This window comes from Acinonyx jubatus, chromosome E4 (genome assembly GCF_027475565.1).
Source record: "Acinonyx jubatus isolate Ajub_Pintada_27869175 chromosome E4, VMU_Ajub_asm_v1.0, whole genome shotgun sequence".
Classification (NCBI taxonomy): domain Eukaryota; kingdom Metazoa; phylum Chordata; class Mammalia; order Carnivora; family Felidae; genus Acinonyx; species Acinonyx jubatus.
This window is the reverse complement of record NC_069395.1, coordinates 23,681,521-23,704,567: the sequence shown is the minus strand read 5'-3', so window position 1 is coordinate 23,704,567 and position 23,047 is coordinate 23,681,521. Positions and strand designations below refer to the sequence as shown.

At 34.5% G+C, this 23,047-nt stretch overlaps 1 protein-coding gene across 17 annotated transcripts in view; it reads left to right on the top strand.

The window, feature by feature from the left end:
- KCNT2 (potassium sodium-activated channel subfamily T member 2) overlaps nt 1-23,047 on the top strand; it is a 360,665-nt gene that overhangs the window by 321,683 nt on the left and 15,935 nt on the right. For 13 of the 17 annotated variants that reach the window (XM_027074931.2, XM_053209435.1, XM_053209436.1 and 10 more), the window contains one exon: nt 10,439-10,739. In XM_027074931.2, coding sequence (XP_026930732.1) covers nt 10,439-10,739 — 301 coding nt within the window. Of the gene's footprint in view, nt 1-10,438; nt 10,740-12,116; nt 13,197-23,047 lie in introns of all 17 variants that reach the window. The other 4 variants (XR_003425716.2, XR_008293217.1, XR_008293218.1 and 1 more) reach the window with 4 other exon arrangements.

Below are 23,047 nucleotides of genomic sequence, written 5' to 3'. Positions count from 1 at the left end.
TTCATATTCCCCAACTGAGGATTCTGAGATATAAAAGTTAAAACGAGGGCATTATCTCTAAACCACATCTTTTTTTTTTTTTACCTTTTTTAAGGTTTATTTATTTTGGGGGGGGGGGTGGAGAGGCAGAGAGAGAGGGAAAGAGAGAATCCCATGCAGGCTCCAAGCTATCAGCACAGAGCCCGATGCTGAGCTCAAACTCATGAACCATGAGATCATGACCTGATCTGAAATCAAGTCAATGCTAAACTGACTGAGCCACCCAGCCCCTGTGCCCCAACACCTATCTTTTCATTATTAAAATTTCCAACTTATATTAGTTAATCATAAACAGAAGCTTGGGAGGACTCTACAGATACAGCATAAAACTGCACAGCATAAAACTGTTGATAATAGATGGCAACACAACTCAAAAATTTTGCTGAGCAGCAGGAAGTGAAATCAGTTAATAAGCCTCAGCAAAAGAAGATCCTCAGTGGCAGTGGCCATTGCCTGCATACCTTGCTTGCTGTGCCAAATATTGAGATCAACCCTCATAGACAGGAGGGACACCTTCACCAAAATCTGGTAAAAGTGTTGAGACTGACGATTCCACATGTGCACCAAGAGGGTAGGGTAAAGGGCCATAAGTCACTGTATTGGTCTGAGTCTTCCAGAGAAACAGAACCAACAGGATATATATCTATATCTATATCTATATCTATATCTATATCTATATCTATATATCTATATCTATATATAGATATCATATATATATATGAGAGAGAAAGAGAGAGAGAGGTAGATGTGTGTGTGTGTGTGTGTGTGTGTGTGTGTGTGTGTGTGTGTGTTATTATAAGGAATTGGCTTATGCAATTATGGGGAGCAAGAAGTCCCAGGATCTTCAGTTGGTAAGCTGGAGACCCAGGAGAGCTCGTGGTGGAACTCTAGTCTGAGTCTGAAGGCCTGAGAGTCAGGAGAGCTGAGATGGAAGCTGCATTCAAGGGCTGAAGACTGGTGTTCAAAGTTGAAGCAGTTAAGTAGAATAGCCTTTTGTTCTATCAGATCTTCAGTTGATTAAATGAGGCCCACCCACATTGGGGAGTACTACCTGCTTTACTCAGTCTACTAATTCAGATGTTAGTCTCATTCAGAAACACCCTTACCGACACACCCAGAATAACGGCCAGATGTTTGGGCACCCTGTGGCTTAGTCATGTTGACACACAAAATTAACCTTCATGAGTTCACTCTTTGTCAATTAGGCACCTTATACATCTGTTCAAAACATGCTTAATCTCCAAAGACAATAACAAGGTCCTAATTCCTTTTAACATGTTAACATAACTATTTTGTGTACAAATAAAAACACACTAAGTCCTTCACCAAAGGGGAGCTAAAGTCCTTGAGTGATGTTTCCTTGTCTCCCTGATGTCTGTAACTTAAATAGTATGCTGTAAAATTAATAATACTTAAACAGTATGATATAAAGCCTATACATTTTACGTTACATGATAAATAAGAGAGGGAAGAAAACAAAAATATTTCTTAACACACATGCACACAGTCAAATAAACTTATAACAAAATAAGGGAGAGATATGCATGACAATTGCATTCCTTACTTCTGTTAACTATTCACTTGGTCATAGCTGGTACTTCCTTCCACTCCCTTTTGTATTCTATATTCCTGTTGCCTTCAGCCAGCACCTGTCTGGTGAGGTGACTCAAATCTTCATTCCTGTCTAGTGGCCTGGGCCATTAGTAGTTCTATCTGGATTGGATTTTTGCAGTTTTCCATTGACCTAACCCACACAGTATAATAATACTAAGAGAGCCCTAAAGGAGCTTGCTCCTTTGTTCGCAAAGAAGAGTAGCCATTCGCAGAGGATGGCAGGTTTTTGCTCCCAACAGCACCCCTATCTGCGAGCAACACTGCACGCACCATTGGTTTTACTAGATCCTAGAGCCCAAGCGGCAGAGCACTTGCATAGCAGCCTGGACCTCTTACAGAGCCTTTTTTTTTTGGTCTGGGATACTAAAAATTGGCAGGTTTTGGGGTCACTCAGTAAATGGGCCAGAGTTAACACACCCAGATGAGGAATATGTTGCCTCTAATGTCCAAAAAAACCCACTAGGTATTGTGCTGCTTTTTTGGCCCCCTTGAAATGTCACTGAAGTAAGAGCTCCCTGTATTTTTGCCAGATACGTCTTCCACCTTCTGACATGCAAATGTCTTATCAGTAAGTTTTGGGTAGTTGCTGCTTCCTGCTTACTAGGTCCAATCAGCATAATGTCATCAATGTAACTGGCGTGATATCTTGTGGAAGGGAAAGGTTGTCAAGGTCCCTACAAACTAAATTATGGCATAGAGCTGGAGAGTTGATATACCAGTGAGGTAGAACGGTGAAGATGTCCTTGGCAGCCGAGAGCAAAATGCTCCTGGTGTTTCTTATTGATGGAGATGGATAAAAAGACATTTACCAGATCAATAGCTACATACTAGGTACAGGGGATGTGTTAATTTGTTCAAGCAATGAAACCACATTTGGTGTAGCAGCTGCAGTTGGAGTTACTACCTAGTTAAATTTAGGATAATCCACTGTCAGTCTCCAAGCTCCATTTGTCTTCTGCACTTGCCCAATAGGTGAGTTGAGTGGGGTTGTGATGGGAATCACTGCAACTGCATATTTCAAGTCCTTGATGGTGGCGCTGATTTCTGCAGTCCATCTAGGAATTTGGTATTGCTTTTGGTTTAATATTTTCTTCCACTAGTCTAGTGGCTTCTGCTTGCCCTTTCCCATCATAGTAGGTCAGTATGGTCAGGGAGCCAATGTGGGGCTGGAATTGGAAAAATATCATTAGGATGGGTTCTGGGACCTACTGAGTCCACTGTGTGACAGACCTGAGCTATTGGTCACATGACAACCATAAGCTCCTACCCTGACTGGTGGACCAAAGTGATGTTTTGAGTGTCCTGGAATTAGAATCATTTCAGAGCCAGTCTCCAGTAGTCTTTTTAAAAGGTCTGATTGTTTCCTTTTCTTCAGTGTACAGTCACCCTGGTAAAAGTTTGTATGTCTCTTTGGGGAAGGCTGGGTAAAAGATTAATGGTGTAAGTTTTTGGTACTATGCCAGATCCTTCCGCAAAAGGAACAAGCTTTCTTCTCCTTTGAAGCGTTCTAGTTGTGTAAACTGACTCAATTCTGGGGATTATTTGAAAGTCTGTGACACTCTATTTTTATGATTCAGGTTAGATTTTTGTTCACTTGACCTAGATGTTTGATGCTTATGCAGATCAGGTAAGAGTTTAGTGGTTTTTCCCACCTATTTTACCTGTAGGAACACCAGTGCCATGGGTCTGTGCAAGTCAGACTATTCTGATTTCTGCTTTGACTCTGTTGTCCATTATAACCATGCTTACCTTGGGCAGTTGATTGCTACCACTTGGCCCATGCCTCCTTGGGATCCAGCTACTCCCATTGCATTCAGGTTTCCCAACTGAGTGACTGCAATTATCAGACTATGGTCTGGCCCAGGGAGAAGAGTGATCTTGGAACTCTTCAAGGGTACTGAGGCTCTGCTCACAAATATATTTCTCACAATTGCGGTAAAAGGAATGCCTTCTAGACCCTCTCACTGTGGGTGAATATGTTTTAAGTGAAAAATCTACTCTTACATTCCAATCTTCTCACAACTTTAAATCCCTTGCTTTACATTAAACCAGATTAGATTCCTCATGTCCAACTTGCTTACTGTGGGTCACCTTTTGGTACATGTTTCAGCCAGTCAACCAGATAAACTGTTAGAACCCTTTCTAACTCCCCAAGCTGAAACTTTCAATGCAGAATCTCTGTTTAATGAGTCCATAACAATAAATACTGCCTGATCCAACTTTATGTTTCTTCTACCATTGTCCCACACACGTTGCCCAGATTTTGGTCTATATAAATTAGAGAGCCCAAATAGTTCTTTTCGAGTATAACTTCCTAAACATGTGATGAAAAATAAAGTAGCTAATATATATGCCATCCATCTATCATGTACATCTTTAGGAATCACTTTACTAGGACACCTGATATAATAATACAGCCAATTAAAATAAGAACAACATTCCCTTCTCAGTTTGTTCTTAGTAGCTCAGATGAATGTAAATTCTATGGAAGACAGCCACCATGTTGTTAGCAATTACATAACAATAATATTTAAGATCTTAAAGAATAAAAAAGTATGATTTTCTGGGTCTAAAAGCACTAGGAAGGCTGTTAGGTAATTGAAACCCCTGTACACTGATTGTTTCTGAATGACAGTTTTAAAGGCCCAGGGGAAAAAATTAACCACAATGTGAGAAATAATATCAAGATGATAAATTAGCTAGATTTCAAAATTCCACAGAGACCAAAGAAAGGAAAGATTTAATTAAACACACATTCATGTACACACACACACACGAAATATTGCCAAGGATGTGTGAATATGCAACTTAATGTATAAATTTAGAACAAACAATAAAAAAGGAAAGTGAATTCATAAGTATAAGAGTAACTGACTAGGATTGATTTTCTTTTAGGGACAATAACAGAAAGATAGGTACTAGATATGGGGTGGGGGAGATGGAAAGAGAAAGAGGAGAAAAAAAGAGAAGAGAGAGAGAGAGAGAGAGATGTATTCTGTTCAACAGTGCTAGAAAGCTAGGACAAGTCTGTGGATTATTTAGCACTGTCTCTAAATAGACAACCTGGGATTTTTTTTCACTTGGACATAAAATTAAATTTTGACTTCGAAGTTATCAGATTGGAATGGTGAGTTACTAGAGGTTCTACGTGCTATGGGTAAACTTTATATTCACAGACTAATAGATGAAATAGAACATGGAGACGAAATAGCTGATTTTTAGATACGGAAAATGAAGTCAAGAGATTGAAATCAGTTTTGCTATTCCACCAGGTGATTAACTTTTAAAAAGAAGCTATCATTTGAACCTTAGTTCTTGAGTAATTATTTGACTTTAGAATTTATATTAGAGAATTACTACAGAATTCTCTTGTTTGTTTTTGCATCGAAAATTGTGAAAATTGTCACTATTTTTCAAGAAGCTCGGTTCGTTTGTTCGAAGTCATGAGGTATTAGCCTGGTAGGACTGAAAATACAATGTAGTATTGGATTCCAAAGTCAGCATATTTTAGACTATAATGTTGTTGATTGTCTACTTATCTCTGTGATTCTGAAAATATGCTGAAAATACATCTAAATACAATGTAACTAGTTATTTTCTATCTTTTCTTAGATCACAGACTAAAGGAATTGGTTAATCTGAACTTTTATAGAAAGTGGGGAATCATCTTTTTGTGAACTTTTTTAAATACAAAGAAATGTCCATGAGACCCCAGATCACTAGCCAAGGTGCATATGGATTAAATTCAGATGATCTCTCAAGTATTCTTATACTTTAACCTTCCTTTAAATTTTTTTTATGTTTATTTATTTTTGAGAGGGAGAGATGGAGTGTGAGCAGGGGAGGGGCAGAGAGAGAGAGAGAGAGAGAGAGAGAGACCCAGAATCCGAAGCAGGCTCCAGGCTCCGAGCTGTCAGTACAGAGCCCTCTGTGGGTCTCGAACTCAGGAAAGGTGAGATCATGACCTGAGCCAAAGTCAGTTGCCTAACCGACTGAGCCACCCAGGCGCTCCTAACCTTCCTTTAATGGAAAACATTAGATAGGAATTCTTTTATAAAGTGTTAAACTAACATATCTTTAGTGATTTCATTTTCCTCAGTTTTCTTTAACAACAATTCAGGATGTCTTCAATCATAAATCACATAGCACAGTTTAAGTCTATTTTAAAGCCTATAAAACTATTCTTAAGGGAGTCATGAATCTAGATTACAAACACTCACTTTCAAACTATTGGGTGAATTGATTTATTTTAAAATACCACTTTGTTCCACAGATTGCTCAGTAACCTTATGACATGAATAACTTCAACAAAAAAAATCGAGAGGAAGTTGAACTGAGTCATTTTGGGGTGTGTGTGTGTGTGTGTGTGTGTGTGTGTGTGTGTGTGTGCATGTGCATGTGTTTGTGTGTGTAGAGTGTGGAAAAGAATGTTTGATATATATTGTGATTCTGACACTTTCTACCTTTCTGAAAACAATGAAACTAATTAAGCTGTTTTAGGCATAAGAAACATTTTCTGCCAATTCTCATTCTTGTGAAAAAATATTTGTAGGCTTTTTAAAAGCCATATTAAGTTTGATCAATATTTGGAAAATAATATAATTTTTAAAAATAATAATGTTTTAAATTTATATGAAAACTGTCGATTAGCCATATGAATTTTTCATTTCCTTATTGAACTATATAAATATGTTCCCAGAAGCATTTCATAAAAAATATGTGTTAGTCCATTCAAGTTGTTATAGTAAATTACCACAGGCTCTGGGTAGCGTATACAAAACAGAAATTGATTGTTCACAGCTCAGGAGGCTGGAAGTGGGAGATGAGGGTGGTAACATGGTCTGGTGAAGGCCCCCTTCTGATCACAGACATCTCTTTGGCTAATTCCAGGGCAGAAGAGGCTAAGGATCTCTCTGAGGTCTTTTTACTAAAGGCAGTAATCCCATTCATGAGGGCTCAACACTTACAACCTAATCATCTTCTGAAGACTTCACTTACTAATACCATCACTTTCGGGGCTTAAGATTTTAACAAAGAAACTTTGAGGGGATACAACATTCAGATCAGACCATAACAATAGCAATATGAAAATGTCTTTTTTCATTCTTGTAAACATTAGTATTAAATCTTGATTTTCATGTTAGTAATTATGTTAGTCTTCTGATAGTAAAAGTACAAAAATCTCACACCAGAGTCCTCCCGTTATTCATAGAAATAATAAAGAATAAGTTCTAGAAGCAGTGCAGAGCAATAAATCTCCCCTTCCACTTAAATACTTGTTCTCTTCTTCAGATTCACAAAACTTTAACCAAGGAATCTTTACGCCCAAGGAATCTTTGTTTACAACACCTTGATTTCTTGTAAAGTACAGCCACTGATAGAGAAAACTACATCAGAAATATGAGTCATTCCTGTCTTTTTCATACCCATTTCTCACTTTTATATAACCCTTCATAATTATTTCTTCCTCTTGTCTCCCTTTTACTGTCTTTTCATACCAGATCATGAACCATAATATTAACTAATATTCAGTGAGCATTTTCTGAGACAGGCACTATATTGTGCACTTTTCAAGTATTATCTCTTAGGTCTCAGAAAAACACTGTGGGCAAAGTAAAACTATAATTACCACTTTTCATATAGGGAAATGGGCGTAATCTTAGAGAGTTTAAATTACATAACCACGAATGCAGAGCTGGTAAATGGTGAAACATGTATTTAAACCCAGGTCTATCTGATGGCAGTGGTCTTGCTTTTAAGCAGTCTGTCACTCTGACTCTAAATTCAGGAAAAAGTCCTACGATCAAGGCACTTCTTCATCTCCCAGCACCACACTGTTTCCACTAGATTATGGTGTGTCATGTTAAAAACACAATAGAGGTAATCCAGATGATGAGATGGCAGCAAGAAAGTATATTTATAAATGGACTTAAACTTTTTTTTAACATTTATTTATTTTTGAGAGACAGAGACAGAACATGAGTGGGGAAGGGGCAGAGAGAGAGGGAGACACAGAACCCGAAGTAGGCTCCAGTCTCTGAGCTGTCAGCCCAGAGCTCAACGCGGGCCTAAACCCATGAACTATGAGATCATGAGTTGAGCCGAAGTCAGAAGATTAATTGACTGAGCAACCCAGGTGCCCCTAAATGGACCTTTTTAAAAAGCACACAGGTGTACACACACATATTTGCTACCCAGGAATAGAAAAACTAATGTTTATTTCCAGTGTAATTGTTATTGTCAATAATTATTCCAACTAGGATGTGTTATTATGTAGAAAATTATAGTTGGCACATATTTTCTTTTTACATTGGTGTGTTATAGGAATTTGCACAACATTTCAATGAGGTAGAAGATGGTTATTATTATTCTCATTTTACATAGTGGTTAAAGCAGATTTGTTGTAGGAACAAAGCTAGGAAATATCCAAAATATCATTCAAACTTGTGATCTTAATACATAAAATTCAGTGTACTTTTCATTATGTCATATTGGAAATATGGGAGAAAAACCTGCAAATTTCAAACACACAAGGAACAATCTATGTGTTGTCAGGTTCAAATTTCTTAAAATTAATCTTCAAATCCTTCAAATTCCTTTTTTCTGTACTTAAAGTGAAATATACAAAGAAATGATACTTATTTTATTGAATAATTGACAAAAAGGCCTTGTGATCCCTATGGATTTTCTTTATAAATCATGCCATTCCTTTCTTACGAAAATTCAAAACAATGATGAACAGGGTATTCAGTAATTTTAGCTTATACATACGTAGGCTTCAGTTCATGTTTTAGATGTTTGCTTGATACATTCCCTGGTATATATAACTAAGAAAAATCATTTGCAAAGACAGATAGGGTTTCATCCTCTACTTGAATTATGGGACTGGCAAGGTTACTATTTCCACACATTTGTAGGAAATCAAACTATTACTCACAGGGACTTTTGACTAGAAAGATCACTTCAAATAAATTTAAGATTAACAAAACCCTGCAAGCCAAAATGTCTAAATCTGTATGTTTTCATTTTTGCTACAAAGTACATATAAACTGAATCTACTGAACAAAGATTGGTATTATTTAATGATGGTAGATATTACTCAAGGGCTTATGTATTTTACTTCCACAGAAGAGGGTTTACAGTATATTATCAAGTAGGTGAGACTAGAGGAAGTTAAGACTCATAAAGGTATCCATGATTGCAAAACCAGGCAGCATCCAAATTTTATTACTTCCAATTTAAATTCTGTGTCTCAAATAAGTTTTCTAAAAACACTAAAATAAAATTTTCTCTTGTGGAGATTTGAAAGTTAAAAGAAATTATTTTTAATATCGCTCACTGTTTTGAAACAGAAATGTGTGAATATTTAAATGTTTTCATTGAATTTAAGTGTGAGGTAATGTCATAGCTTGCCACTAGGAATTGTATGGAAGGCATTGACTGAGACTTGGTAACTTACATTCACTTTTAAAGGGTTTTATTGGATCTACCTCTTGACCTTACTTAAATTGGTCATTAAACGGTATTACTTTGAAACCCAGCAAAACATGAATGATAGAGCTAAAGTTCAAACTTCCATGCATAGAAGGGAAACACAGTTAGCAGATTCATGAGTATTGCCCTTATGTACAGTACAATTTAGGAAACTGTTCATTTGCATATGCATCCTTTTAGAAGGTAAGACCTTCAGCTTTGATCCATGTTGCATTTCGTTTAAATTCCTGGTATGAAAAGCAACATTTTGAAACAGGAAGCTTTTATTTATTAAGGGCCTACAATCAAAGGAAAGCTTCTTACTTTAAAAATCAGATTTAGTAGTAAAAAAGTAAATCAAAATACACTTTCTGAGTTTATTGTTTTTGCTTCCAATGGAGAATAGCCTGATTTAAATTTTATTTATGATTCTGGAGTACATTTGTGAAATATTAATATTTACAACAGATTTTCACTTAGAATACTGAGAACAGTTCCTGAAATACGTTTTAATATTTTAATCAGAAAAAGGTTTATGTCATGAATAGTTAATGCATGAACTAATTAAAAAGTGGTTTTGTTTTCTTCTGGGTCATGTGAGTAAATTAAAAAAAATCACGCTTTACAAAGTTCATTCCAATGCCATTTTGAGAAAGAGCAATAATTTAAAAATCTTTTAAAATATTATGAATTCCAAAAGTAAAACAACTTGCATTATATTTATTTAAATTTCATGTGAAATGCCTGTAGTAGATTTGGAAAAGTTCATTACATTGACTTTATTTGAATAAAATTTTAAAATATTTTTTTGTGGGGTGCCTGGGTTGCTCAGTCGGTTGGGTGACCAACTTCGGCTCAGGTCATGATCTCACGGTTCATGAGTTCGACCCCCTGTGTTGGGCTCTGTGCTGACAGCTCAGAGCCTGGAGCCTGCTTTGGATCTGCGTCTCCCTCTCTCTCTGCCCCTCCCCTGCTTGTGCTCTGTCTCTCTCTGTCTCTCAAAAAATAAATGTTAAAAAAAATTTTTTTAAATAAGATATTTTTTTTGTTTGTGTCTCCAAACAACTCTATGCTAGTAGGGTTATATTGAAGATGCAAAGATATCTGGTTCATATATAAGTTCAAAAGAAGTATTCTCAAATAATATTTTTGGTGGTAACAAAATGTACTCAATGATCAAGATTTTGCTCTTTCTGGGGAAAGTCTCCTGAGATATATAATTATACCAAGATATTAGCAAAAGATATCAGCTTACCTCCAGGTTACAATTATCCCTAAAATATCTAATTATCCATATCCATTTCCTTTACAGTCTCAAATATCTATCAGTGTAGAAGAGTGGGAAGACACCAAAGACTGCAAAGAACAAGGTCATCACCGAAGCAACCACCGCAACTCAACATCCAGCGACCAGTCAGACCATCCCTTGCTGCGGAGAAAGAGCATGCAGTGGGCCCGAAGACTGAGCAGAAAAGGTCCAAAACACTCTGGTAAAACAGCTGAGAAAATAACCCAGCAGCGACTGAACCTCTACAGGAGGTCAGAAAGACAAGAGCTTGCTGAACTTGTGAATAATAGAATGAAACACTTGGGTCTTTCTACAGCGGGATATGGTATGCTCTTTAAAAGTATTGTGTGATATGGACTTGTGATTTCTTGCCATGGTTGTTGTATAGCTGGTTCACATTTAGTAAGTTAAGAATCACATTTTTGTTTCACAGGCCAATTTGAAATAACTACTGGCATATATCTAATATAGAAAATTATGATGACAGCCAAAGTAAATGCAAAAAATGTTAAGTATTTGCATAGTTCTTTAGGCACTCTGCTGAACCTGTTACATAAATTATCTTAATTTTATTTTTCACCAAAACTCTTCCATTTTAGAGATAAGGAAACTTAGACAATAACTTGCTAATTAGCTTGTTAATAGTGTGGCTGAGATTTATAACCTGTTCTGTCATGTTCTTACACATGCACACGCGTGCACATGCACACACACACATACCACATCTTATTCTAGGATCTGGGATAAAATGAATTTGAGGCATGGGCAAGCAACTAAATGTAGCAGTCACAGATGAACTGAAATGTCTCTGTAAAATTTGTTTAGTTTCTTGTGGTCCAGGAACAAAAGTCTCCAAAAGCTTTAATTTGAAGCTCAAACAGTACTTGATATATAGTATAGATCTGTATCAATAATTATTATTTCCTATGTTGATCTGTGACTGCAGTATAGATCAAAAGGCACAGCTGAAATAAAAAACAAAGATAATTTAAAAATACATTGTTTACTAGCCTATGAATTTTATTAAAAAAATTTGTCACACTTCAGAGTAAAGCCAAGTGATAAATAAAATGGTGTTGTTATAAATATAACTTGGGTAAATCAGAAGCTAAGATAATGTAGGTATTATGCAGGTTAAGGATAAAACGGAATGCACTCTATATTTGCCCCCAAAGTCTCAACTTGAAACAGTGTACGTAGGGAGAAAGTTTAGTTGTTGAATTAGTTAGAGTTTAAAAGAAGTTAGCCTGTGTTTCTCTAAACATATTTACCGAGTACCAACTCTGTGCCAGGAACTATGCTAGGTGCTTTATGTGTATTTTTCATTACTCTTCATAACCCTGATTGGATAGGTGTCCCGTTTTACCCTAAGAATTTGAAGCTCAGAGCCTAAAGACCTTGCTCAAGGACATACAGTTGAAATGTATTGGAGTCAGGATTCCATATGTAATTAAAACAATTATTTTTTACTTAAGTGTAGTACAGACTCATCCATGACCAATAATTTTAATATAATCACACAAGGTCTTACATTAAGAAATAAATTAGAAGAAAAATTTATCTTCTTTTTAAAAATTATATGAATAGCTCTTTGCTAATTTGATGACACTAAGTATGATTGTATTTCGTATAGAACTATAGTCCTATATTTGTGTGTACTTTTGTTAGTTATTATTCAGCTACTCTTTCTTTTTTTGGAAAGTTCTAGTAAATGATTGTTCATCCAAGTTCCAGCTGTGTTTCATGAACATTATAACCCAAGGCTGGTCCTGTAAGCACTGTGGCAGATAACAGTTTGACTCTAAGAGACACAAAAATGCATGAACTGGCTGCATGGGAGAATCATCAGGGAACATATTATGTTTTTGCTAATGAAACTTCTATCAGGTACCTTGCATTTAGTTATTATCTGTGTTGTGTTTTTTTTATATAAATTTGTTAATTTAATTCTCACACTCACTCTTACAGAAAGGAAGAATGGATATTGTCCACCTTTTTTTTTTTTTGCTCTCTTTTCCTTTTTATTTCTTCTTCTCTCTGTCCATTTTAACCATCTATCCATCCATAGATCCATCAATCCTTTCTAAAACCATGTGTTGGACACCTTTAACAGCATAAAGATTATGAAAATAGGGCTTGAGATTTAATACATCATGGACTTACTAAACTTCTCCATGTGTTCCTAACTCATAATAATTCATCCATGCAACAGATATTATTGGTCTGTACTGGGAATAGACTAATGACCTGTTGAGATAGGACTTCTGCATTTATTAGACTTATATTTTAGAAGCCAATAGATTTATCAGATTATTTAACTCCTCCAAGCCATTTTTTTTAATCACTGTGAAATGGAAATAATAATACCCATCTCATAAGTGTCTTGTGAGGGACAAATGGGATAATCAGTAATGTCCTTAGCTCAGAACTGGCATTCAATTAATACCACAAATCTTCCATATATCTGTTTAAGTACTGTATGTATATCTGTGTTTTATACATAAAAGGAGTAAGTTGTGGTTTTTTTGCCCACCTCAAAAAACAAAACAAAATAAAAACAAAAACAAAAACAAGTTTTGCACCCTCAGAGGCAATATTGCCTCCATTGAGGATGTATGCTTTAAACCAGTTATTATTTTGCATGTTTGCCTTCCTTCCTTGAGAGAAAGGGAATGTCTTACTCATCTTTTCATCTTTGTATCCCCAACATATTACACATTTCCTGACACATAGGAACCCAGTAACTGCACATTGAATGCGTGAACAAATGGAATGCTTACAGGTGAGAAAACAGGGTCTCAAATATAAATGATTTCCTAGCCTACTAGACACTCAAGTCAGTACTTAAGACTTTTGACTCTATGTCTATTTATGTTTCCACTATACCACGTTCTTTGTACATATTGTCAGTATTTTATGGTGATTTACAGTTGAAAAACATTTTTACATACTTAAAAAAATGCATGATGATTAATTTAACCACAAGTTATAATCTGCTTTTTTTCTGAGTTAGGTCTGGCGTGCTCTAAAAGAATGGATAGATTACTTTTGACCTTTTGGATATGAGACATAAAGGAGAGGGAAATGGAAGAGTCAAAAGATGACTTCTGAGGGTTCTTATTTGAACATTAAGTGTATGGCGGTGACATTCACTGAGCTTAGAAAAAGAAGACAAATATGTTGGGGTAAAGATACTAAATTTAACTCAGTGCCTAAAAGACTTCCAGTAGGTGATGCTGTAAAAGAAGCTGAATTTCTGCTATTGGGTGTCAGAAAAAGAAATGAGATGTTATGTAGACTTGAGACTGTATATGTTGATAGAGCATTTGGATTTGAATTAAAGTCATAGGAGTAGATGAAATAACCTCTGATGAAGGGCTATTCTATTAGAACTTTGGAAAAAACTTGTATTTTTCAGAAATGTTAAGGGAAGGAATATTTTTTAAAAACAAGAGACTGAAATGTCTATAACTGAATTGCCCAAAAGATGTGCCATATTACAGTAGTATGCTATCAGTTCATTACATGGTTTATCATGACACTGATCCTTTATACTTTCAGAAAGCCCTGTGGGACCTGGGGTGGTTAGAGGCACTCCTCAGGCTGGTTACTTCCAGCCATAAGCAATTTTGTCTGTTACCCAATGTGAGTGCAAATATCATTTCTTCTGTGTTCTATGATGTGAAAAATGTTGGAAAGCATTGGGCTGAGAAATAGGAAGCAGTATTAATAATGCCAAAGAGTATTGTTGAGTATAGTGATAAGTCATTGATGGACCGTGGTGAAAGTTGTATCAGTTAAGTGGCATGCATACGAGTCAAATTTGAGCAGCTTGAGGAACGATGTGAGGTAAGGATTTGAATATAGTGGATATAAATATATTAGGGACCCCAAGGTATTGAAAATGTAATCTATCTCATTGTTCCACCATCTATTGCTTCTCTTGTCAAAATCATATTACAGTAAAAGATAAATGTGGGAACTCTGCTTCTTTTGTCCACATTCCATCCAGCAGGTAAGAAGGAGATACCAGAGAACAAAGAGTGGTCTTTTCAGTTAAAACATATTATCAAATAATTACACACACCATTTCTATTATGTCCATTGGAAAAGAATATGGCTTATTTTTGATGGCCCAAACCTAACATTAAAGAAGACAAGGAGAAAGACTATTTAGAGACAACTATCTGTCTGCCACAGTAGATATTTTTTAAGAATTTCCATTGTGAAGGAAAGGTGAGAATACGAAGCTAACTGCATGGGAAAGTGGTGAGGGGAGAGAGACTGTTTTGAAGATCAGGGAGATGGGAGCATGTTTATTAAGATTGAGCCATTAGTGAAGAAGTTGGAAATACAGGAAAAAGATCATAGTTGGAACGCTTAGCTTAGATATTTGGAAATGAGCTTAGATATTTCAAAATATTTGTTTTAAATGCAGTAAATTTGTAAGTATTTTGACAGGAAGGTGAGTAACATTTTATGTGATGTTACATAGTATACATTATGTGGCCAGTATTATTTTCTAAATCTAAAAATTCAATTCTGGAACACATCTGACCCTATGGATTTGGGAGATGGAATTTGAGGACCTGTATATTTTGGAAAAATAGCTGAAGTGAAAAATCACAAATTCTGCTTGCTTTCCATTGAATTTTGGGGGGAAATTTCAATATAATTTTTAAAACTTCACCTCAAAGTTCATGGCATTGTATCCTAGCTAGCCATGTGTTTTTAGGCCAAGTTACTATCTTCCTGAAAATCATGTTTTTTTAACCATCAAACAAGGATAATAAAGCTTTCCTAAAGGGATGTGGTATAAAATAATACAATGTATGTGTAAAAATATAATCTATAAACTATACAGCAAATATGAATAATTATAATTTTATGTTCATAACTAGCCTTATTCTTCAACAATATATTTAGAATGGCTCTCGCACTCACAAAAAATTATTCTTTCCAACTATTGACAGATTCTTGATGATTAGCCACAGAATGGCACACACTATTAAGTATAAATTGGCAAGCAAGTCTTCCTAGTGTGACTGCTCCTACAGGTGCTAGCCGGTTTTGACATGGATTGTTGTAAGTTTCGTACTGTTACTAAAAGATGAAACCCCAAGGGAGGAAAAGAAAGAAATTCTTTTCAGTAACAAAGAGATAAGTACTAGTTAGACACTGGCTTTTATTACATCTACCAGAAAGTCTTAGTTTCCTTCTAAAGTAAATTTATAATTGCCCAAAATAATGAACAGATTAGACAAAATATTGTTTTAATAGCCAATTTAGAGACTCAATTGTTAATTATTCTCCTTCTTATGGGAAAGAAATAAGCAAAATTAACAAAAAGATCGTTATTCCCACCCAAGTTACAATAGACAAGGTGGTGGTAGAAGGAGGAGGAGCAGTACTAAGAGGAGGAGGAGTAGTAATAATAGCAATCATGAATTTCTCATACTCTTTTATAAATCAATGATCATTTTTATATAAGCTTTTAACAAAAAATTTCCCAAAATCTGAATCCAAAAATCAGGTACCTAATTTAGTACAAAATTATTTACAAATTTATCCTAAAAAAAATTACCAAGAAAGGAAAAAGCTCCATATTTCTTATGGAATGTTTTGCAACATTTAGTACTTAGGAGGAATAATGTTAGTATCTGAAGTCACTGTAACAACTTCATCAACACTTTAGTATTTCAAAAGAAATTGGTACTAAATTTTTATTGTTTTTGAAATGTATTATTTAGCTTTTTCCAATACAAATGAATACAATAATATTGATATATACAGTCAATATGCTCCCGGTATAGATTCCCAGAATATGGATGATTTTATGTTACTCTGTATTTCCAGAACTGATTCATTCTCATGAAGAGTCAGTCAGAAATAGAAGAATACATAGATGTGCTTGTTTTATGTTAATCTCATTGTACATATAGAATATTAATAGAAAAATATCAAACTCAATGCTTTTCTTAATAGATAAAGTAATGAAGCTTTCAAAGGGCATAATTGATGAGGTGATAATGATTTCTGGTAAATGAAAATATTTGAGCAATGAACTTTTCATATATCCCTAAATTGAAACTATACAGTTTTTCTTCATGGAGTTGTAACATGTCCTTCTCAGGACATTAATTTTTCAATAATATCAATATTTTTACATAATTTAACACTGCAGTCAACTTAATTGCACTTAAGTATACATATATTTTATCATTATGACTAGAAATTCAAATGCTGTGTTTTATGTGTGTGTAAGAAAAATGTGGCCAATTTGAATAGTGGCCAATTTGAATAAACGAAATATTTTTTACCATTAAGAACAACTGTCGGTTGAATGAACTTTTTACTCAGCATATTATTGACAGAGCAAAGAATGGCTACCTGAAAGCATTAAAACAACAAAAAGAAACTTCCAATTATGATGACCATTTATGCTGTCAATTTAAATAACTAGAAAAAATATAAATCAATAGCGTGCAGACACTTGAACAAAAGAAATCATAACTCCATTTCCTGAAAAAAGAGAATCAGATGGACCCAAGAGATGGAGATGGACCCAAAATAAAATATATATGCATTTATATGACCTTTTCCAGTAGAAAAATCAGTCAACAGAAACAGATCCAGAAAACCATAAATACTTAAGTAGTTTTTACAGTATCGTTTATATGTTCAACATTGTAGAGGAAAACAGAAGTATGATAAGGAAAGAAACTGAAGATTAAAAGAGACCATACTGAATTTCCTAGAGGTCAGAATTTATGATGCAGTATTAAAAATGAAATGTATGCTGAGTGGCATTAACATCAGAATATTGCAGAGGAAAATATCAATGAACATAAAGCCAAAGCAATAGACTATCCAAAATGCAGACTAGAGAGAGAGAGAGAAAAAAACCTTGAAAAAATAGAATGTTACTTATGGTGCGATAGTATCGTGTAGTCATGTAATTGGTGTCTCAGAAGGAAAGAAGGGAATGGATATTTGAAGAAATAATGACCAAATTTTTTCCAAAGTTGATGCAAACTATTCAAGATCTGAAGTTCAATGAAGCTTGAGCGGTATAACAAATACAATAATGCCAAGACACAGTGTACAAAATTGAAAAGCCAATGATAGAAGACTTCAAAAGGAGCCTGAGGAAAAAGACATTTTATAAATGAAGAACAAATACACTTGAATCTTGAACAACACAAGTTTGAACTGTGCAGGTCTACTTACACATATATTGTGTTCAGTATACACATCCAGTACTGTAAATTTATTTTCCTTATGATTTTCTCCAAAACATTTTTTCTTTAGCTTACTTTATTTCAAGAGTACAGTATATAATACCTATAACATACACATGTGTTAAGTGACTGTATTTATTGGTAAGGCTTTTAGTCAATAGTAGGATATCAGTAGTGAAGTTTGGGGGCAGTCATAGGTTACAGGCAGATTTTCTACTACATAGGGGGCTTGCAACCCTAACTCTTGCATTGTTCAAGGGTCAACTGTACAAGGATGACAGCAGACTTCTTGACAGAAACTTTGCAAACCAAGACACAATAGAGAAACATCACTGGAGTACTGAAAATAAAATAGTGTACCTAAAACTTTAAATACAGTAAAAAGATATTTGTAAAATAAAAGCAAATAAAGACTACTGTAGACAAACAAAAGCTGAGAGAATCTGTCAGCAACAGATCTTCACAATGAAAATAAATGTTAAAGGAAGTTCTTAAGACAGAAGAGAATTGATGCCAGGTGAAAATTTAGATCTAAAAAGAAATGGTAGGGGTGCCTGGCTGGCTCAGTCAGAAGAAAATGTGACTCTTGATCTTGGGGTTGTAGGGTCTTAGGTTCAAGCCCCATATTGGGCATAGAGATTACTAAAAAAATAAACTTTTTTTTAAAGAAAGATAAAAATAAATGGTAAATATGGGAAAATATAAAATATATGTTTTACCTCATAAATTTTGTTTAAGACACTGTACTATTTATAACAAACATTTTAAGGTTTATAGAATATATACAAGCAAACATGTATGGCAATAATAACTCAGATAATAGGAAAGGAGAAATATAACGTAGTCAGATTGTTATACTACATATGAAGTGGTATGTTATTTAAGCATAGCTACTGAGAAGTTAAAGCTGTACATTGTAAACCCTAGAGAAAGAAACAGCAAAGTACAGTACACCAGTGTTTGTTAAAAAAAAAAAAGAAAAGAAAGAAAAAAAGAAAAGAAAAAGAAAGAAAAAAACAACCATCCTTGCTTGTTTGTATATTATCTATGACTACTTTTACTTTACAGTGTAAAAAGTTTAATAAATACAACAGAGATCGTATAGCCTGCAAAGCCTGAAATATTTACTATCTAGCCCTTTACAGGAAAACATTTGCCAAACTATGACCAGGAGAAAATAAAAATAATGAAATCAAAGAGATATAACTAACAACCAATAGTGCAAATGAATTGGAATGATTATAAGAAGAAATTTTTAAAATCTTAAAAACACAACTAGGAAGAAGGTAAATTAAACCTAATTATATTGATATTTATATTAAATATAAATAGACTAAACATTTCAGTTAAAAAGCAGAATTCATCAGATTAGATAAAAAAAAAGGCAGGGTCCAACTCTGTATTGTCTAAGAAATGCACCTAAAATTTAAAGAAACAAATAGGTTAAAAGTAAAAGCATAAAAAAATATATTTCTTGCAATCATAAATCCAAAGAAAATTGAGTGGCTATATAAATATTAAAGTAGATCCATGCCATACCATGGATGCTTGACATTATGCAAACATTATGCAAAGAGGGGAAAAGCCATGCAGAAACACACTGCAGACTTCTAGAAAAGTGATTGTTTTTAGAAATAAGTGATTGCTAAGGGTTGGGGGAGTGAGAGGAACAACCGACAGCAAAGGGCAGGAGGGAGCTTTTTGGCATTATGGAAATGTTCTCTATCATAATTATGGTATAGCTTGCATTACTGTATGTATTTGTCTAGACTCCTCGTGCACTTGGAATTAGTGAATTTCATTTTTTGTTTAACAGCAAGTGTATGAGATAAAAGAACAATAGTGATTATCTTAAGATAACTTAAAGAATGTTTAAAATCATATAAGAAGTTTACAGTAAATTTAGTGTTATAAGTAAACCTATAACTATAGATGTGTGACCTCTATTCTGAAGACTGTATTTACATACTATACTGCTTCTCAGAAAATTGCTAAAAAGGTCTATGAAGGAAAGGATTTGGCCTATCTTTTCATTGCTCTGTCCTCTGATTTAGAATTGTGACTGGTCTAATCATAACCAGTTAACATTATTAAATGACTAAATTGAAGAACAAAATAATACATGTGTGACAAATTATGATTATCAACTATCACAAAAGTGCCTCCTATAAGTCATATGGAAATAATACAGGGCAGCTGCAAAATTGGAAAACGTTATTTTTAGGTTGTGCAGATATTATGTTCAATACATTTTCTTCAGCCTCAGATATTGTTTCAGGTGAAGTATCTTTAAATTTAAAGCAGTGTGGTCAATTGTTAAAATGAAGAAAAAATATATAGTCTTTCCAAAATCTTTTAGATTTTCTGTGGTATATTTATTCTACTTTTTAAGACTATCAACTAGAGTCATAGTTTTAAATTTAGAAGTACTTCACCTGAAAACATACCTAACACATTTGAAAATGTAATTAATGTTCTACTTAAAAATAGGTGTACCTATACTCCTGACTTTGCAGACAACCTGTATCATTTTGACTCACATCACTTAATATAAAATATCTGCTGTCAGAGTATTTTGAAAGAAACGAGCATTCATTGAGCAGCTCCCATTCACCAGGGACACAAAATTACTCTGAATTACTCAGTACTTGGTGGGGGTGGGAGAAGGGCACATGCAGTGGAAAAAGCATTTTAACAAAACAAAACTGGACTTTACACCATTGAAAAAATATGTTCTTAGAAGTATTATTCACTTTTACTTCCATTATTTTTGTTTTTGAATACCCTATCAATTTCAAAAATAATGATAAAATAGGGTTTTGTGTTTTGGTCTTTTAATATTTATAAAAGATAATAGATTTTAAAAGGTTAGGAAACATTGCATACTGTATTTTAAAAGGAAAATTGAGCCCAAAGTAATTAGTTTTGTGTCTGAAGCTAGTAAGTGATGGAGTGGCTCATGGCAGAGTTGGAACTGAACAATTTCTGAAACTTGGCTTTATATCATGCTGCTTGTTTTACTAATTATTTCATCTAATCTTCATTTCTTAGTGGTTTATATGAAGGGAGGTTACAAAAGTCCTGATTTTTATCTTATGTATCATAAAATAGTTCTAAATTATTGGAAGGTAATGAAAATTGCTTAAAATAGAGGTAATTAAACAGAAAGATTCTTTTATCCTTATCTCTAACCTTTTTCCCCCTTAGACTGGCAAATTCAGTAAATTTGACAAAAGAGTTGTACTCATTAAGCATAGCTTGGTATTAAACTAAAACAGATGAGCAAATTAAGTCAGCATTATAAAACTCACCAGTTTTATAGTTGAATAACACATAATATGTTTAGAAGTTTAGAGGTGGGAAAAATGAAATCATCACTGGGTTATGCTACTACTGATTATTTGGATTATTGGACTATGTAGAAGAAATAAGCACTGTGCAACTGAGAGTATTTTCCTCAATGAGGTTTCTTGCAGTGACTGAAGAAAAACATACCCTCACTCTAATACATCAATTTCTTTGTCTTTGCTTTTTTCATCAGCATCCATATATGTTGTTGTATCTCTCCCATCTAAGACCATCTCAATCTCTCCTTCCCTCCCTTATGGCTCCCATGTTTCCTACCCCTACTCTATCCCCACTTTTTCAGGCTCGCTATCCCCACTCTTTCAGGCTCACTAGCTATCTTTTCTTCCCTTCTTTCAAATTTCCTTCATTTCCATTGCTCCCAGGATACCATCATCTTTCACCTGGGCCTCTGCACTGTCTATCTACTCTTCTTGAGACCAGACTTGAGGCCCTAACGTCCATTTCCCACAAAGCAGCCAAGGAACATAATATAGTCAATAGGAAATTAGATCATACCACTAAATCTTCCACCCTAATAGCCCTTCTTGGTTTCCCATTGCTTTTAGAATAAAATTCGAGCTTCTGATAAACATCTATAAAGCCCTACGGGATCTGGTCCTAGCTTGACTTTTCAACATTGACCCCAGTTAATCTCCTTCTTGCTCACTTCAATCCAGGGCCTGTTTTCTGCAATTTAAACTCAACCATCTCAGTCTTTCCCATTGCTGTTCTCTTTGGACACTTTTCTCCCCCCTGTCTTTGTATGCTAACACCTTCATATTGCAATATCTATACAGTTATTGTTTATAGGTTATGAAATGATTTTGCCTGCACAATAATAATAGGAAACCTTTATGTAGCACTTAATATAAATCAGACACTGATTCTAAGAACTAAACATTTATATTAATATATTAATTTTACATTATATTAGTTATTCATTTATAATTTAATTCTAACATTAACCTATGAGATAACACTATTGTTCGCCTCCCTTTTACAGGTGAGGAAATCGAGGACAAAAGATTAGAAGAAATTAAGTAATTTGCCTAAGGAGGCCTTAGCATGAGTAATTGAGAAAACTGGATTTCCTTCTTTCTCTTTTTAATTTTTATTTATTTTGAGAGACAGAGCACACAAGCAGGGGAGGAGCAAGAGAGAGAGAGACACAGAATCTGAAGCAGGCTCCAGGCTCAGAGCTGTCAGCACAGAGCCCAAAATAGGGCTTGAACTCATGAGCTATGAGATCATGACCTTGAGCCCAAGTCAGACGCTCAACAGACTGAGCCACCCAGGTGTTCCGAGAAAGCTGGATTTCAACAGAGGCACTCTGGTTTTAGAATCTCTGTTCTTAACTGAGTCTCTTGATTTAAAATGTCTCTTTAGGGGAGCCTGGGTGGCTCAGTCTGTTAAGTGTCTGAATTTGGCTCAGGTCATGATCTTGCAGTTGGGGTGTTCCAGCCCGCATTGGGCTCTATGCTGACAGCTGAGAACCTGGAACCTGCTTCAGATTCTGTGTCTCCTTCTCTCTCAGCCCTTCCACCCCCCCTCCCCCCGCCTTTCGCTCTGTCTCTCTCTCTCTCAAAAATAAACATTAAAAAAATAATAAAAAAATAAATAATAAAATGTCTCTTTAATTATATAACACATAATGGATATGCTTTTGGAAATATTTAATGAAACCTACACAAATTATGTAGGATTTCAATTTCTTTCTGATCAAATTTTGTTCTCCGTATTTAAAAGTATTCTTAAAATACTTTAACAAGAAGTATTTTGTAAGAACAACAGGAGTATAAATCCATTTCCTTTCTAATGTGATCTATTTACTTGAAACACTCTAAGCAGAATATTTGCTATATGAAGATTGTGATTGAATAATTGCATATGCTAATTAATACAGCAAATTAAGTTTCTTGGTAAATACTACTGGAAATTTTAAAATATCTTTTAAATTTTTCAATATTCTAGTACATTTATTGTAAATTTTCATAAGATAATTTTTCATTTATGATAATTATATCAATGATGAAATAATTTCAAT